We start from the raw sequence: 18,237 nt of genomic DNA, 5'->3' as shown, positions 1-18,237 counted from the left end.
AGTGTGAGATAAGGAGATAAGAGGTGTGAATTGTGAAGCCAGCAGAAATATAGGTGGAAGGGGACAGGGGAGAAAAGGGTGCAAATCCACATGGGGCATATGGGAGGGAAAAAGACAAGGAAATACATTGCTCAATCACAGCACCCCTAGAGTTTGTAAAATGAGATTTTTTGCCGCTATCACTTCGACCAGCCTAATGAGAAGTGCAAATAAAGTTATAATGTCTTCCCGCAATTCATCTTTGAAGTTAAAATGGTACATTAAAATAGCCTATTTTGCAAAGAGTATTTTCCAACCAACAATCCTGCTTTGTTGAAAGCTTTGTTGAAACCCTGTTGAAAGCTGAAGTGTTTATTATTTTAAATTAAATCCAAAGAACACATGCAGCTTTTTTTTTTGCACTGTACCCTAGGTTTTGGATTTTTTGAACAAAAATATAAACCGCGGGTGATCAAACCAGAACACAAGTACAAAGTGCAACCAAACATATTAGACAAAATTATTTGACGGTCTCAGAATTGCATTTTTTGCATCTTTATATACAATATTAGCAGTCACAATTCCTTGGTAGCTTTATCACATATGACTACATTCAAAAGTTTTGAACTAGTCTAAAAAGGTTATAAATACCCAGAGATTTCAAGTTAAACTTTTTAAAATCTAGAATTATTGAAGTGAATTGCAACCCCCCAAAAACAAAATTATTTCACTTAACCAACCCGAAAAGAAGAGAAAATGCTAGAAATCAAGTGACAACACTCGGAGAGAAACATTTCAAGACAATTATCTTTCTTCAGAACTGGGAAAAGTTAGAAATAAAACAAATTTTAAATTAAGGGGGAGGAGAGAACAAAGAGGAAGATTCAAGCAGGTGGCTGGAAAGATGAAATGACTAGGTGAAAAGTGATGGTAAATATATTTGTGGATAACATAGAAACATAGAAAATAGGTGCAGGAGTAGGCCATTCGGCCCTTCGAGCCTGCACCGCCATTCAATATGATCATGGCTGATCATCCAGCTCAGTAACGTGTACCTGTCTTCTCTCCATACCCCCTGATCCCTTTAGCCACAAGGGCCACATCTAACTCCCTCTTAAATATAGCGAATGAACTGGCCTCAACTACCTTCTGTGGCAGAGAATTCCACAGACTCACCACTCTCTGTGTGAAGAAATGTTTTCTCATCTCGGTCCTAAAAGACTTCCCCCTTATCCTTAAGCTGTGACCCCTGGTTCTGGACTCCCCCAACATCGGGAACAATCTTCCCGCATCTAGCCACTCCAACCCCTTAAGAATTTTATATGTTTCTATAAGATCCCCCCTCAGTCTTCTAAATTCCAGCGAGTACAAGCCTAGTCTATCCAGTCTTTCTTCATATGAAAGTCCCGCCATCCCAGGGATCAATCTGGTGAACCTTCTCTGTACTCCCTCTAAGGCAAGAACGTCTTTCCTCAGATTAGGAGACCAAAACTGCACACAATACTCCAGGTGCGGTCTCACCAATGCCATGTACAACTGCAGTAGAATCTCCCTGCTCCTAAACTCAAATCCTCTTGCTATGAATGCCAACATACCATTCGCCTTCTTCACTGCCTGCTGCACCTGCACGCTTGCCTTCAATGACTGGTGCACCATGACACCCAGGTCACGTTGCATCTCCCCCTCTCCTAATCGGTCACCATTCAGGTTAAACTCTGCTTTCCTGTTCTTGCCGCCAAAGTGGATAACCTCACATTTATCCACATTATATTGCATCTGCCATGCATTTGCCCACTCGCCCAATCTATCCAAGTCGCTCTGCAGCCTCCTAGCATCCTCCTCGCAGCTAACACTGCCACCCAGCTTCGTGTCATCCGCAAACTTTGAGATGTTGCATTCAATTCCCTCGTCCAAATCATTAATATACACTGTAAATAACTGGGGTCCCAGCACTGAGCCTTGCGGTACCCCACTAGTCACTGCCTGCCATTCCGAAAAGGACCCGTTTATTCCTACTCTTTGCTTCCTGTCCGCCAACCAATTTTCTATCCACCTCAAAACTGAACCCTCAATACCGTGTGCTTTAAGTTTGTACACCAATCTCTTATGTGGGACCTTGTCGAAGGCCTTCTGAAAGTCCAGATACAACACATCGACTGGTTCTCCCTTATCCACCCTACTAGTTACATCCTCGAAAAATTCTGTAAGATAAATTCTATAAAATTCTATAAGAAAAAATTCTATAACAAAAGGCAAGTCTGAGAAAGGCAAATTTGCAAAATTACCAACAAAAAAGGGGAAACTACAAATGAGATACAAAAGATAGATCTGCTGATTATCTGAATTGCCAATTTATTATTAGATCCAGAATGTAACCATGTTAGAAGTCGAGGGATTGTTCCTCAAACTACACAAGGTTTCAATGGTACAAAGCAGAATAATCAGAAACTGTACCCTTTTTGGATACAAGAGATAAACTGACACTTTCAAAAGTCATGCAAATGATCAACAAAGTTTATTTAAACAACAAGGTTCAAGTCACCAGGAAATACAGATTGGGACCTTTAAGTGGATATGTAATATTCTGTAATAAATTTCCCAAGAGCTGGAGATAATCAAATCATTTCTAACTAAAAAAAATGTGAGATTTGATAAGAAAGCAGATAGTCAAGACTCAGATTAAAACAAAGCTCCCAATGTGCAAAGCAAAATAATTCTCAAATATTATTTTTGGGGAATCAGACTGGAATATTTTTGAACGAGCAAATGTGAAGATATGATCTTGAGCTGGATATTTTACTGTACTACCACCCTGGGTAAAACAAGAACATTTTAATTTCTTCATGAATTATCAAATTTTGTTTATCTACACAATAAAATCCGCAACATGGTATTAATCCCAGGAGACAATGTCACCATTGGATGTTTTATTTTAATAGAAGCATTTAGGGAATTTATATTTTCTTTTTATGATATAGGCTTGCTTGGAAAGGCCAGCTATCAAAGCCCATCCCCCTTTCCCTTTGAGACGATAATGCTGATCTGCCTTTTTGAACCACTGCAGTCATTATGGTGAAAGGGAATAGCAGTCATGCTGTTAGGGAAGGGGTTTCAGGACTTTGGCCCAACAAATCATTATGGAATATGACTTGACCAGGGGCTTGGAAGTGGTGGTGTTTCCATCTATCTGGAGCTCTTGTCTTTCTCAGTGGTAGAAGCTGAGGTTTCCTGGTGGCATCAAAGCCCTTTTGGAATTGCTACAGTACATTTTGTTGATGCGAGCTACTTTTACCTTGCTCTGCCATCTCTTCTCATTTAAATTAGTCACAGATTTTTCCTTTTTACTGTTGGCTTCATTACCCAGTGATGGAGAGCTAGATGAATGGCATGTCAACAAAAAAAGCCAGTTTTGTCCCAGATGGTTCTGTGCTTTTCATAACCAAATTTATCCAGGCAACTGAACAGTTTTGCATCACATTCATTCCTTGTGCTTGTTAATTCTTTTGATAATTTGGGCAATCAAGAGTCCCTCATCACAGAGCATCAAGTGCTCGAACTACTCTTGCTGCATTAGTATTTACATGGCTGTAACAGTTAACATTTTGGTAGCCACTTTTGACCAGAAGGTTGAACACATATGATGTGATAAGTTACCTGTTGAACTACAAGAGTTGGTGGCTTAATTACAGTTCTTGGTTATGCAAAGTGGAAATAATAGTGCCAACTCCTTATTGGAGAATGGTGCAGCAAAACAAAAAATCCTTAGCGAGTAGCTTTGTTTTGCGGCAACTTTCTTGATTAAGCTGCCTTGAGTTGCAAGGCGCTAGGGCTTTATCTGCAGTACCTATTCAGAAAGATGGAGCCTTTTGCCCAGGAATAAATCCAAGGGTCAATACAACCCCAGGTTTTTTGTTTCCTATTCTACAAGCACCAACCTTTGCCTTGCTCTTCCATCCTTCTCTCATTTAAATCACAGTCACAGATTTTCCTTTGCCATGCCCACTCATTCCTTTTCTAAGTCTGAACTTTCTTAAAAAAGCTGTTAGTTTCAAACAACTCAATTTTCTGTTGAAAGTCATTGCTTTCACACATGACCACTGCTTCTCTTGCCACTGATGCTTGATTCTCTATTTCGGTTATTCATCTGCAATATAATTTAAATGTTGGCAATTACTAACCAAAATTAATTAAAAACCTGATCTCCAAGGATTTCCTGTGTGTGTGTGAACTGTTAAAATGTACAATAATTATATCTGAAACAAAAAGAACAAGGAAGTTTTGAAAAACAATGATTTTTGTGGCCAGCTTTTAAAGTGACTTATTTTGAAAATGAAGACATGAAAATGAACATCTATATTACAAATTATACCCAAATTAAACGGATATAATGCACAATCGATGTTTCAATCCAAGTAAATGTAACAAACATTAATTGTTACTAATAAACTGGTTAATAATCCTGTTGTTACTAGAAATATTCAGATGCATGCATTTTACATTATATCTGAATATACACTATGTTGTCAATTTATCTGCTTTGAAGGAAAGTCATTTGGAACTACTAAAATAGCAGAACTCGAATGAGCATTTTTTGTTAAATTGTGTGTATTCTTCAATCACTGCATGAAATGCATGGGAAATTTCAGCCTAAAGTAGTTTTCAGTGTATGCCACAATCTGAAGAAGGGTCTTGACCCCAAAAGTCACCCATTCCTTCTGTCCAGAAATGCTGCCTATCCCGTTGCTCCAGTATTTTGTACCCATCTTCGATTTAAACCAGCATCTGCAGTTCCTTCCTACATGCCTTTGCAGTTCCTGTATGCCTTTGCAGTTCCTGTATGCCTTTGCAGTTTGCCATATTTGCATTCCATAATAGAATCAAGGTAAATTATCTGAATAGATATGCATTTAAGCTACCCATTATGAAATATTCTAGAAATCTTTGTCACTTCCACAAGATTTTGGCACAATTTTTCAAAAAGTGTATGAAGGTATTATTACTGTTGAGCAAACTATTTATTCCTCAATATGCATTATTGTAATGTGCAAATTTCAAACAAAAAACTTTAAAGTCCTATATGATAACACACAAAATGATGGATTATATTCCACTTCTTAGTGAGCACTCTTACAATACATCCAATTGACAGTAATTTTTCATTTATGAGAATTTTTTAATGTCATTGGGTGCTCAATCAGCCGATTGGCAAAGCAACAGTTAGGTGCCAGAGATTTCACTGGAAAAAAGGAAAGATCACACTCAAATCTGTCTTCTGTTATGTGGAGTATTTCATATGAGGCCAGTATAAAAATATGACTTCACATGGCCAGCAAACTAGCTTATGAAGATTATCTAACTGCCTATCCATTCATGGCAGGGTGCCAGGTATATCACTGGCTACAAGAGCAGCCCTGCTTGCCCCCACAGCGATGCCACACTAACCAACGAGCTTCACACCTTCTTTGCCCGATTCGAAACTGGCAACACCACCATGAGGGGGAGAACCCCAGCCACGGCGGAGGGACAGGTCTTATCATTAAGCACACAGGTTGTACAGCGCGCTCTGCGAAGGGTCAACCCACACAAGGCTGCAGGCCCGGATGGAGTTCAAGGAAGGGACTGTGCTGAACAGTTGGCTGAGGTATTCACCAGGATCTTTAACCAGTCGTTATCTCTGGCTACGGTCCCCAAGTGCCTGAAGTCGGCTACCATAGTGCCTGTGTCGAAAAAAGCAAAAATCTCCAACCTGAACGACTACCGTCCGGTTGCCCTAACTCCTATAATCATGAAGTGCTTTGAAAGGCATGGTCCTCTCACACATCAAATCCAACATCCCCGCCTCACTGGACGCGCATCAATTTGCGCGCATCAATTTGCATACAGGACAAACAGATCCACAGAGGACGCCATCTCTCTGGCTCTTCACACTGTCCTGACTCACCTGGAGAGACAGGGCATGTACGTGAGGATGCTATTCATTGACTATAGCTCATCCCCACCATGCTCATCACCAAACTCCACCAGCTAGGCCTCAGCTCGTCGTTATGCGACTGGATCCTGGACTTCTTGATGGTGCGACCGCAGGCAGTGAGAATGGGCCCACACCTGTCCTCCACTATCATCCTGAGTACCGGCACACCACAGGGCTGTGTTTTGAGCCCCATGCTCTACTCCCGATTCACACACGACTGTATTGCTGCATTCGACACCAACACCATTGTCAAGTTTGCAGACGACACAACGGTGATCGGGCTGATCACCAACGGTGATGAAACAAACTACAGAGCGGAGGTCCAGAACCTGGCGGACTGGTGCTCAGTTAACAACCTGTCCCTAAACACCTCCAAGACCAAGGAGCTGATCATCAATTTCCATAGATCACACAACAGGAAATACGCTCCGATCTTTATCAATGGGGACAGTGTGGAGAGAGTGTCCAGCTTCATGTTTCTGGGCACTCACATTTCGGAGGATCTCACATGATCCACTAACTGCGCTGGTCAAGAAGGCGCAGCAATGACTGTTCTCCCTGAGAACATTGAAAAAGTCTGGTCTGCCCCAACAGCTGCTGATGACCTTCTACCGCTGCACCATAGAGAGCATCCCAACGCATGGCATCCCTGTGTGGTACCTCAGCTGCACAGAGGCAGAGAGGAGAGCTCTTCAGCGGGTAGTCCATAGAGCTCAGAAGACTATCGGAACTCAGCTACCAGCCTTGGAGGACATCTACAACACACGATGCCTCAGAAAAGCCACCAGCATTCACAAAGACTCCTCACACCCCTGCAATAGTCTGTTCGAAATTCTACCATCGGGCAGACGCTACAAGGCCTTCTAAGCCCGCACCTCCAGACTCGGGAACAGCTTCATCCCCAGGGCCATAGCTGCTATGAACCGATCCTGCTGAGCCAGATGGTCACATCGCACAATGAACGAGCACAGACCTACTTGAACTTTATACTGTTTTAAAACTGTTTCTAATTTTATTTCACTGGGTTGTATAAATTTATACTGATTATCATCATATCATCATATATATACAGCCGGAAACAGGCCTTTTCGGCCCTCCAAGTCCGTGCCGCCCAATTAGCTAATTAATTTATTGCATTGCATGGAAGGCACATTCCCAATCTCGTTGTACCCCTGTACAATGACAATAAAGATATATTGTATTATATTGTATACAGTCTTCCACTTAACCATCTTCTATGTCACTCAGCTACACCTTATTTCCCATTGATATTTGTTACCTCCTCAACTGCATCCTATATTTCAACTTCCGTAAACTTGAGTACCAAGCCAAATTAAGAACATTGAAAATTATTTCAATTGCTTTTTTAAAATCCAAAGGAATATCCTTTATATTCCCAGACTATTTTAGTTACTTCCTGCAAATATACAAATTGAATTTTAATTTCTGGATTTGATAATAAATATCCCGATGGCAAATTGTCTAGCCTTCAGTTTATTATCATTTAATGTCAGTTACGGCAGTTATATTTTCTTATAATACCCAAACACCTTGCAAAAATAACAAGTGCTGACTCAAGCTACATATGTAGAAAGAAAAACAGTTAATGTTTCAGATCAAAGACTGTTTGTCAATATTCCATTACCTAAATCCCTCACTCTTATGAACATTACACAGCACGTGAAGTAACCATCACATGGAAGCAATAGATCACATCAATCGGATTGTCATTGTGAAGTTCAACAAAGAGCATGAAGCGATCACAGAGTTGCATCGATATCGGAAATGGTAAATACCACTTGCTTCATTGAGAAACGTGGAGCTTATTACCCACCAGCAGGCACGAATATCACTTACCTCCAACACCAGCTCTTCATCGAACACTTCGCCCATCGCCGGCCGCCATTTAAGTGGGTGAAGTCGGCGCGTGGCATTCTGGGAGTAGTAGTGCGACGTCGTCTCACGCCGAGCAATGGGACGCGGATGGAAACTACACGTCCCGTGACGCTTCGGGCGGAGGACGCAAACGCTGGACGTCAGGAGGAATGCTCGCGCCGTGTCGAGGGCGGGCGGACGGTTGGGCTGCAGAGGGCGCAGCGCGAGCAGCGGCAGAGAGAGAGGAGGAGAGGAGAGGAGAGGAGTCCGGGCTGCGATCACTTGGTTTAATGTCCTCTCATTCAGATTTCATTGTCGCCTCCCCTCTGCGCGGTTAACCGTGTGGCCGCGAGGGATCGTGTGGTGAAGTGGGAGGCGCGGATGAGTGGGAAGCCGGCGGAGGATATGGAGCGGTAGAAGGGGGCCCCGGCCGGGCACGGCAGCCGTGCCGCAGCATGAGCGCAGGTGAGAGTCGGGCGACAGATCCACTCCGCTCCGTTCGCTCCGCGCTGGCCCGGCCTCCATTCCGGCAAACTTTGCCCCCCTTCCAGGTGCGAGGTATTTACAGCAGCGCTCGGCTCTTCCGACGAGGCGGAGCGCAGGATGGACGGGGTCTGCTTTGTTGGCGTAATTATGGCCGGGAAGTGTTGCCGAGCGGCTGCCCTCCTCCCACCGCTCGGAGACCTTCTCCAGAGAAGACTTGTCTTTCTCCTCTGTGATCACTTCGTTCCACATATTCTTTTATTGCCAAGATCGAGTGGACTTTCCTTCGCTGAAATCTTGTGGTGTTAACAATGGTTTGTTCGATCACTTTTGGTGAAGTTTATGCTCGGGGCTCAATCTGGGTATACATTTCCCTGGCAGGCAGCGATGTGTCTCGATGTTGGGGAGATGGTTATTCGTTCACCAGGCAACTTGCCATCTGTCGTTTCTGTCAGTGATTTCGATCACTCCTTTTGTGGAAATCAACCCTGTCGAAGTTTGCCTTTCAGTCTTGGACATGCATTCAACTAAATCCCAACTACAGCCAGCTGCACAGAACCCCTTTGTACCGTGTCATGTATATTCCCGTGGCCAGTTTGTGACCGAGTTATTTAAGGAAAACAAGGTTGTATCGTTTTAAGATTCAACCCATTGTAGTTTTTAGATAGTTCTTGCCAAAATAAACGGCGTAGAATACGGATCGTTTCTACAAGCTCAATAATATATTACCGCTATGACCCTAATTAACCTAAAATATATGTAGATTATTTTATTTACACGCAACTGGCATTATTGGTGCAGATTTCACGAGAATAAATATTTTAAACAAAACATAATCATGGAATAGACGGAATGACAACTGCAACCTCACTAGGGTTTCCATTTGCAGGAATATGTCATTTGAAGTCTTTGTCTTGTTTTGAATACATTTGACCGTTTTGTTTCAGTGTGGCATCTGGTTTGTATTTTGGAACTGCATATTGTTAGGGAATTCTTTGACTTTAATTGGGCTGTGCAAAAGTGGCAATTGTGCAAATTTTAGGGAGCAGCTGTGTTCCCCGCACTTGTAATTATTTAGTTGTAAAGTGCAGAACGTCAGATGCGTCCTTATTGCTGTGACCACTGCTTTAATAACTGATCACAGCTGACGCTGAAACCTTTTCTTCCTCGTCCTTGGAGCTTTGTTCTCGGGGGGCAGGCCTTAATCTCTGAGTGCTCCAAAGCAGTTTTAGACCATCGAGGTTGACAATAATTTCACAAATAAATTGAGCGATTTCAGCCATACTTTTTTTTTAACCGAGTTTTATCAATGGGGAGTTTAAATAGGACAGTGGGATGATTGTGACTGTTCAATGATTTTGTTTATAAATAGCACATTTGAAAGTTGGCTGGGACTTTTATTCAGAATCTCTTGCTGGATGTGTGTGGATAGGAGTCTTCTAAAAATCTTAGTTTGCCTCTGTAAATGAGAGGATGTTATGATTATGTTATGATTCCCACTTATTGGGGAAGGAGAAAATTGAAAGAAATTGCAGAAGGCATATAAGCCATAAATTGTTATTGAAACGAGCAAGAAAACGTTCCTAAGTTTCAACTTAATAATTATCTTTCCAGATGTAGAAACAAGGAAAAAGTAAACAAAAATCTACTAATTTTATTTATCAATATGATTTTCAATGAAAACACTTGAGCAACTCACTTTCACAAATTTTCAGATTGGCTCTGAATCCTTCCTCTCTAACTTAATTTTTGTTGTGCTCTCTTCACCAATATCCATTCAGGATAGCGACTCGATTCTTGGTGATATTTGAGTACAAGTCCGGACTGCTTCTAAATTTTAAACTTGTGTTCCTTGATGTCATAGCTGGTTTGAAAGTTTGTCAGTTCCGCCTAATAATCTACAGTTTCAACTAACTTATACAGCTTGTTTTCCATAATTTTTAGTTATAATTTCAACTTTTCGCATGCAATGATCTGAGTTTTGACCATCACTTGTGTACCAGCCATATGACATTAATGGAGAGTGGTGGAAATCTACAACCTGTCAGTCATTTCCTGAAAGATTTGAACTGGTGATCATTTTTCAAATGTGAACAAGTAATGTTGACTCACTTGCGCATTTATTTTATTTACAATTCCTGACTTTTTTATTCCAGCTGTAACCTTGATTTAGTTTTAGTTTATTGTCACGTGTACCGAGGTACAGTGAAAGGCTTTTGTTGTACACCACCAGATTGAGAGACTGTTTCTTCCCAGCTGTTATCAGGCAACTGAATCATCCTACCACAACCGGAGAGCAATGCTGAACTACTATCTACCTTTTTGGTGACCCTCGGACTATCCTTGATCGGATTTTGCTGGCTTCACCTTGCATTAAACGTCATTGTCTTATCATGTATCTATACACACACTGTAAGTGGCTCGATTGTAACCATGTATTGCCTTTCTGCCGACTGGTTAGCACGCAACAAAAGCTTTTCACTGTACCTTGGGACATGTGACAAGAAACTAAACTGATTTATTTTTACTGTATATGGTATGAGTACAGAATGGAAATATTAGTAAAATTGTGTAACAGCTTTGTGAAAGTTATTAAATCTAAATGTTTGCTGTCATTCTGTTAAGTTTCAAAAAAATATTTTGCAGATGCTCCTATGGTTTGAGTGAGGGGTGTTCTTGTAATATGCCGAGATCAGGAGTCAAATACACTATGACTCCTCAGCTCAATGCTAGCCATAAATAGACATGAAAAGCTGGAGTAACTCAGCGGGACAGGCAGCATCTCTGGAGATAAGGAATGGGTGACGTTTCAGGTCGAGACCCTTCTTCAGACTGGGTCGAGACCCGAAATGTCACCCATTCCTTCTCTCCACAAATGCTGCCTGTCCTACTGAGTTACTCCAGCTTTTGGTGTCTATCTTCAGTTTAAACCAGCATCTGCAGTTCCTTCCTACGCATTCTATGCTAGCCATAACTGGCACATCCAGCCACAATTAGAGAGCCCCATTCCATCACTTAGAAGGTAAATGGTTTGTTTTTAACTTAATATGAAATATATTAACACTGATTAACTTTAATGTTATTTTAAATGAATTTATTTTACTTTGTGAACAATTTTTAAAAAAAAGAAGTTTTTCTGGTTCCAAAATGTGTCTGATCATCAATGATTTAGAAACAATGGAAAAGGGCTTTGTCAACGTGAGTTGTCATAAGATATCCAGATTAAGTAAATGACTCCCCTAGTTTCCTCCACACGTGGCCTGGTTACCGTTTGCAGGCTGTTTCAAGTTGCAGAAGGGTTCAAACAATGAAAGCCATGCAACTGTCAAAAAGTCAAGCAAGAATCAAGTGCTTAATTGAAATAAGCACTGACAAAGGAACAATGAAATTTGTATTTGTGGCAGTAAACACTACGCATGATTGAATGGCGGAGAAGACCTGATGGGTCGAATTACCTAATTCTACTATCTTATGATCTATGATTATGATCTATATAAAAATAAAATATATTAAATAAAGTTTGAACCAAAAAACAAAGTACATTGTGCAAGCAAAGACATAATCCATAGAAGTTCATAGTTGCTAAGATTAGTCCTGATTATTGTGTAAGAACCTGATGGTTGTGAGGAAGAAACTATTTTGAACCTCAAAGACACAAAGTGCTGAAGTACCTTAGGGGGTCAGGCAGCATGTCTGGAAAACATGGATGGCAGATGTTTCGGGTTAGGGCCATTCTTCAGGCAACTGAACCACCCTACCACAATTAGAGAGCAGTCCTGAAGAAGAGGAGGTGCACATTACCTTCTGTTTCACCAGGATGGACTGCTGGGATCCCTCAATGGATGTCAGTGAGGATGTATAGGGGTAGGAGATAGATCTCGTGTTGGTGGGATTATGTTGAAGGAGGCAGAAATGTCGCCATCACGTTCAGTCCGAAGAAAGGTCCCGACCCGAAACGTCACCTATCCATGTTCTCCAAAGATGCTGCCTGAATCGCTGAGTTGCTCCAGCACTCTGTGTCCTTTTTTGTAAACCAGCATCAGTAGTTTCTTCCTAAGTGAATTGTGAAGGTATGGGCCATGGCCAGAGCAATCGGGCCCATTTATTTTTCTGCTCTCGAACATGTTTAAGTTTACCAACAACTTTTAAATATTTATTTGAGGTGCAAAGTACTGGAGTAACTCAATGGGTCAGGCAGCATGGCCAACATGGATAGGTGATGATGTTTTGGGTCGGGACCCTTCTTCAGACTGATAGAAGCCTGAAGAAGGGTCCCAATCCAAAACATTGTCACCTATCCATGTTCTCCAGAAATGCTCCCTGATCTCCAGTACTTTGTGCCCTTTTTTATAAATCAGTATCTGGAGTTTCTTGTTTCTAATATTTATTTGTGCGTGAGTTATGAGGAAATAGTTTCTAGTACTTTCTAGTATAACATTTCAATCAATGCAAATGTTCGTAAAATTAACCACAATTATAATGACAAATTTCTGAAGGAACTCATCAGGTCTGGCAGCACCTGTGGAGGAAAATGGACAAACGACATTTCGGGCAGGACCCAAACCTGAACATCATCTATCCATTTCCCTCCAAGAGTGCTGCCTGGCCCGACGAGTTCCTTCAGAAATTTGACAATTATATTGACTATGCTTTTCACACTTTCAATCTGCATTTGTTAATCTTCTGCAGTAGTTACAGTGAATAATTTTGGCTGCCATTGTAATTCATGAGGCCATTGTTTAAATTTTGTGCTCCTATTAAGCGTAACTGATGTTCTGTGCCTATGAACCAATTTTATTGCCAACTGAGAATAAGTGAAATTGTTAAGACGATGTATTTTTCACTTAATTATGTAGGTGCAATTGAATATAAAAAGGTGGTATGGTAAGCTTCTCAAAGGATAATGGACTGTAGAAAGCCTGTTTAGACTCTAAATTTTCAATGCAAAAGATTTAATACTTCGACAGTGGTATATAAAATTGCTGCACACGAATAAAGTGAATGGGAATAATAATCTTTTCAAGGGGAGTCTAAAACTGGAGAGCATAGGTTTAAAGTGAGAGGTCAAAAATTTAAAGGTGACCTGAGGGGTGACTCAAGATGATGTGTACATGGAATGAGCTGCCCTAGGAAGTGATAGAGGTACTATTACTATGTTCAAAAGGCACTCGAATGGATAAATAGAAACGTTTGAGGTATCTGGTCTAAACATGCAAATAAGACTATCTTAGGCAAGCACCATGATCAGCATTAATGAGTTGAGCCAAAGGGCTGTTTCCTTGCTCTGTGACTCTGGGTGTCTTCTCTCTTGTTCATCTTCCATGTTGTCTTGTGATATTTGAATATATTATTTGCCTCCTATTCTACCAGTCTCTTCTGTGTGTTCTTGGTTGTTATTTAAACTTCTCTTCTAGTTTCATAACTCAAGATCATTTTCTTTTTCACTCGCATATTGCCATGTTTGAAGATTATGCAGTTGTATGTTTAAAAAAAATAATACTACCAAGTTATAAGATCGTATCCCATGCCACTATAACAGTTTCAATATTATGTAAATTGTGCAGTAACTTAGTGACACTATTTATTGGTTAAAGTTTGCTCCACCAAAACTTCCTAGTTAGTCACTTTATATTTTGTTGCAGCTTTATAAAACTGTATAGGAATAATTTTAAATGTTTTTTATTTCTTTTTCCTGTAGAAATAAAGAAGCCACCGGTGGCCCCTAAACCTCGATTTGTTTTGGTCAAGAAGAAGCCGCCGCCTCCAGTTGCTCCGAAACCAGATATCATAATTTTGGATTCTTTATCAGCGCACAAGGGATTAAAGCCTGCTCTAGCACCAAAACCAGTACTGCCAAAAACTACACCTGTGGCTGAAGTGAAACCAACACCACTTCGAAATTATAAATGCTACGAGGAAATTAAGAATGACCTGTGTGAAAATGTGAAGTGTTCTGTTTCCCAAGATAATGGTGATAGAATGCAAAAGGGAGATTGTGATCAATACATTATATCAAACTGCTTATGTAAAAATGAATGTAAGCATAAATACATAAATGGTGAAAATATTGATAAAAGCCAAACAGTCATTGAACATTTGGCTAAACGGAAACTTTTGGAACCTAACAAAAAATATGACCAAACAAAATATTCTCCGAGAGCAAAGCACAGACCAGAGACCCAGTGCAGTGACATAGTCAACAAACACCAGCTAATTAGCAAAACTGATTTCCTAGAACAGAAATTTAAAGATGTCTTAACTCAGGTTGTAACACCAAATAATTACCTTCCCAGACAGAAGGATGCACATGGTGATGGGGATGTTAAATTGCTCAGTAGCAACAATGAGCAAAGTGAACTCTTCAGTGCTGATCAAAATATAAGTTCCAGGAGAAGCATTGGAGAAGCCTTTACAGATAATGACAATGATATTACAATTGCTGATTGTCATGCGGTGGTACAAAATGGAAAGAAATGCCACTCTCTGGGAACTGACCACAAGGAGAGGGTGTATAACAGCCAGCCAAAAGTTTCTTTTATAGTCGTTGAAAAGGATAAATTGATCTTTCAGGATTCCAATTCCTTAATTACTGCGTCATTCAGCTCAGTGCCTTGCACCAAACCAGTTCCTATGCCAAAGCCAAAAACCGCACGCCTGGTTGGTCTTATCAGGCAAAAGTGTATCGATGACGGTGTGGAAAATGCTGTGGATCCCAAAGTGACATGCACGGATACATTTTCCGAAACTCCAGATGGAGCTCTTGTAGATTGCAAGAAATCATTTGTTCCCTTGAATGCTTGCATTGCCTCCAAATATAACAATTCAAATCAAACTGCTAATGTATCCTTTCACGGGAATATCGACGAGTTTAGTCGGGTAAAAGAATCGTGTAGTCAAAGTAGTTTCTCTTCCACTGAACCACTTCTGGACTATGTCTCTAAAGTTAGGCAATCTTCAGATTTACAAAATAAAAGTAAAATAGAACAAATAAAGACAGACTTAGAAAATGGTAACAGAACATTACCAGCAGAGACAAAGAGCAGCTTTATTCGAAGTACTCCACAATCTATGAGCTTGCCAAAGTATTTCAGTTTGTCATGTGCTGAGAAAAAGCCTGAATCAAACAATGAGACTGCTTCAAATATTAAAAAAGTAACTACCAGTGAAGAAATATCTAGAATTAACATTTCTCCAAAGGCTGTTCCAAAAAAACCACAGCGTCACAGCCTACCAACAGCTGTTGTGATTAGAAGAGATGTAGCAACAGGTAGTCCTACAGATTCAAGTGGAACAATAGAAAATAATTCAAAAGAGGGACTTAACAGATTATTCAGGCGAGACTCGCAAATGTCCAGTTATGAGCATGAAGCAATTTGTCCAAATGAGAAACCTGCATGGAAACTTGCACATCCCATTTTGCCTTTTCCACAGTGTCCTACCACAGTGGCAATATCAAGTACTTCACAAAAAAAAGAAGCATTTACTGCAAAGCCAAGAGCTAAATCCTTCTCATCTGCAGATGCTGTAAAACTAGACAAGTCTTCAAAAGTGTCTTCAAAGAAAAGTTCATTTAAGACGATCCTTGGAATCAAACTCTCTATAAAAATGAAGAATGACATTCACAAATTTTTGACAAAAGGGAGCTGTTCACTGGACAGCGTGTCACCTGTACATAATTCAGAAAAGAATAACCAAGATGGCCATCAGTGCTTTCCAGGATCTCAGATGGATGGTCGGAAACCCCCCCCCACAAAAGCACATTCCGCCGATTCCTGCCTTCCCACTGCAAAGAAAGGTCACAAACTTAAAAATCATTCAGAACTGTCGAATGATTTTACTGCACAGCAAGAGTCTTGTATTGGCTTGCAAACAAAATGCCCAGGGAATTCTAAACAATTAAGTAAACCGCAGTTTCCCTCTTCTAAATATGATGATATAAGCGCAAACTTTGACTGGAAAAGTTCTTCCAGTGTTGAAGACTCTGATACATTCATTTATGAGATAGAACCTTATGCAGTTTCAAACTGCTATCAGAAGTGCAGAGCAAGCCCAAAGAACCAATGTATCAGGTAATTACAGGAATGCTACATTACTCTCTTTAACCACTTAAATTTGTACGTATTTTTGCTGGAAAGAGAAGCAAGAACTTTGCACATTAATGCACCTGCTAAATACCAAAATCTTTTTTTTTTACATACTAGTGTATTGTTTAATTTTCGTAATCTGGTCAGAGCCAGAACTAAAATCCTTGCAGGTTTGCAAGTACTATTGGGGAGGTTTAAACTAGTTTGGCAAATGGGATGGGAATGTTAAAGGCAATTCAGGTGGTCAAAGAACAAAATCAAAAGGGGAGATTGGACAATAGACAATAGACAATAGGTGCAGGAGTAGGCCATTCAGCCCTTCGAGCCAGCACCGCCATTCAATGCGATCATGGCTGATCACTATCAATCAGTACCCCGTTCCTGCCTTCTCCCCATACCCCCTCACTCCGCTATCCTTAAGAGCTCTATCCAGCTCTCTCTTGAAAGCATCCAACGAACTGGCCTCCACTGCCTTCTGAGGCAGAGAATTCCACACCTTCACCACCCTCTGACTGAAAAAGTTCTTCCTCATCTCCGTTCTAAATGGCCTACCCCTTACTCTCAAACTGTGGCCCCTTGTTCTGGACTCCCCCAACATTGGGAACATGTTATCTGCCTCTAATGTGTCCAATCCCCTAATTATCTTATATGTTTCAATAAGATCCCCCCTCATCCTTCTAAATTCCAGTGTATACAAGCCCAATCGCTCCAGCCTTTCAACATACGACAGTCCCGCCATTCCGGGAATTAATCTAGTGAACCTACGCTGCACGCCCTCCATAGCAAGAATATCCTTCCTCAAATTTGGAGACCAAAACTGCACACAGTACTCCAGGTGCGGTCTCACCAGGGCCCGGTACAACTGTAGAAGGACCTCTTTGCTCCTATACTCAACTCCTCTTGTTACGAAGGCCAACATTCCATTGGCTTTCTTCACTGCCTGCTGAACCTGCATGCTTCCTTTCATTGACTGATGCACTAGGACACCCAGATCTCGTTGAACTCCCCCTCCTCCTAACTTGACACCATTCAGATAATAATCTGCCTTTCTATTCTTACTTCCAAAGTGAATAACCTCACACTTATCTACATTAAACTGCATCTGCCATGTATCCGCCCACTCACACAACCTGTCCAGGTCACCCTGCAGCCTTATTGCATCTTCCTCACAATTCACACTACCCCCCAACTTAGTATCATCTGCAAATTTGCTAATGGTACTTTTAATCCCTTCGTCTAAGTCATTAATGTATATCGTAAATAGCTGGGGTCCCAGCACCGAACCTTGCGGTACCCCACTGGTCACTGCCTGCCATTCCGAAAGGGACCCATTTATCCCCACTCTTTGCTTTCTGTCTGTTAACCAATTTTCTATCCATGTCAGTACCCTACCCCCAATACCATGTGCCCTAATTTTGCCCACTAATCTCCTATGTGGGACCTTGTCGAAGGCTTTCTGAAAGTCGAGGTACACCACATCCACTGACTCTCCCTTGTCAATTTTCCTAGTTACATCCTCAAAAAATTCCAGTAGATTTGTCAAGCATGATTTCCCCTTCGTAAATCCATGCTGACTCGGAACGATCCCGTTACTGCTATCCAAATGCTCAGCAATTTCGTCTTTTATAATTGACTCCAGCATTTTCCCCACCACTGATGTCAGACTAACTGGTCTATAATTACCCGTTTTCTCTCTCCCTCCTTTCTTAAAAAGTGGGATAACATTTGCTATTCTCCAATCCACAGGAACTGATCCTGAATCTATAGAACATTGAAAAATGATCTCCAATGCTTCCACTATTTCTAGAGCCACCTCCTTAAGTACTCTGGGATGCAGACCATCAG

At 41.0% G+C, this 18,237-nt stretch overlaps 2 protein-coding genes across 2 annotated transcripts in view; one reads left to right on the top strand and one right to left on the bottom strand.

Moving 5' to 3' along the window:
- The window catches only part of vezt (vezatin, adherens junctions transmembrane protein), an 86,736-nt gene extending 78,871 nt beyond the window's left edge, over positions 1 to 7,865 (bottom strand). Inside the window, exon 1 of the mRNA XM_078420205.1 lies at positions 7,808 to 7,865. Within this exon, the coding sequence (XP_078276331.1) occupies positions 7,808 to 7,843 (36 nt within the window). The 5' untranslated portion in view covers positions 7,844 to 7,865. The remainder of the gene's footprint in view (positions 1 to 7,807) is intronic.
- Positions 7,866 to 8,078: 213 nt separating this feature from the next.
- Positions 8,079 to 18,237, top strand: part of fgd6 (FYVE, RhoGEF and PH domain containing 6) — an 86,763-nt gene continuing 76,604 nt past the window's right edge. The window contains exons 1-2 of the mRNA XM_078420049.1: positions 8,079 to 8,290; positions 14,007 to 16,377. Of these exons, the coding sequence (XP_078276175.1) occupies positions 8,281 to 8,290; positions 14,007 to 16,377 (2,381 nt within the window). The 5' untranslated portion in view covers positions 8,079 to 8,280. The remainder of the gene's footprint in view (positions 8,291 to 14,006; positions 16,378 to 18,237) is intronic.

Source organism: Rhinoraja longicauda, chromosome 23 (genome assembly GCF_053455715.1).
Source record: "Rhinoraja longicauda isolate Sanriku21f chromosome 23, sRhiLon1.1, whole genome shotgun sequence".
NCBI lineage: Eukaryota > Metazoa > Chordata > Chondrichthyes > Rajiformes > Arhynchobatidae > Rhinoraja > Rhinoraja longicauda.
Note: the sequence above shows the minus strand (reverse complement) of the source record. Positions and strands in the feature narration are given on the sequence as shown.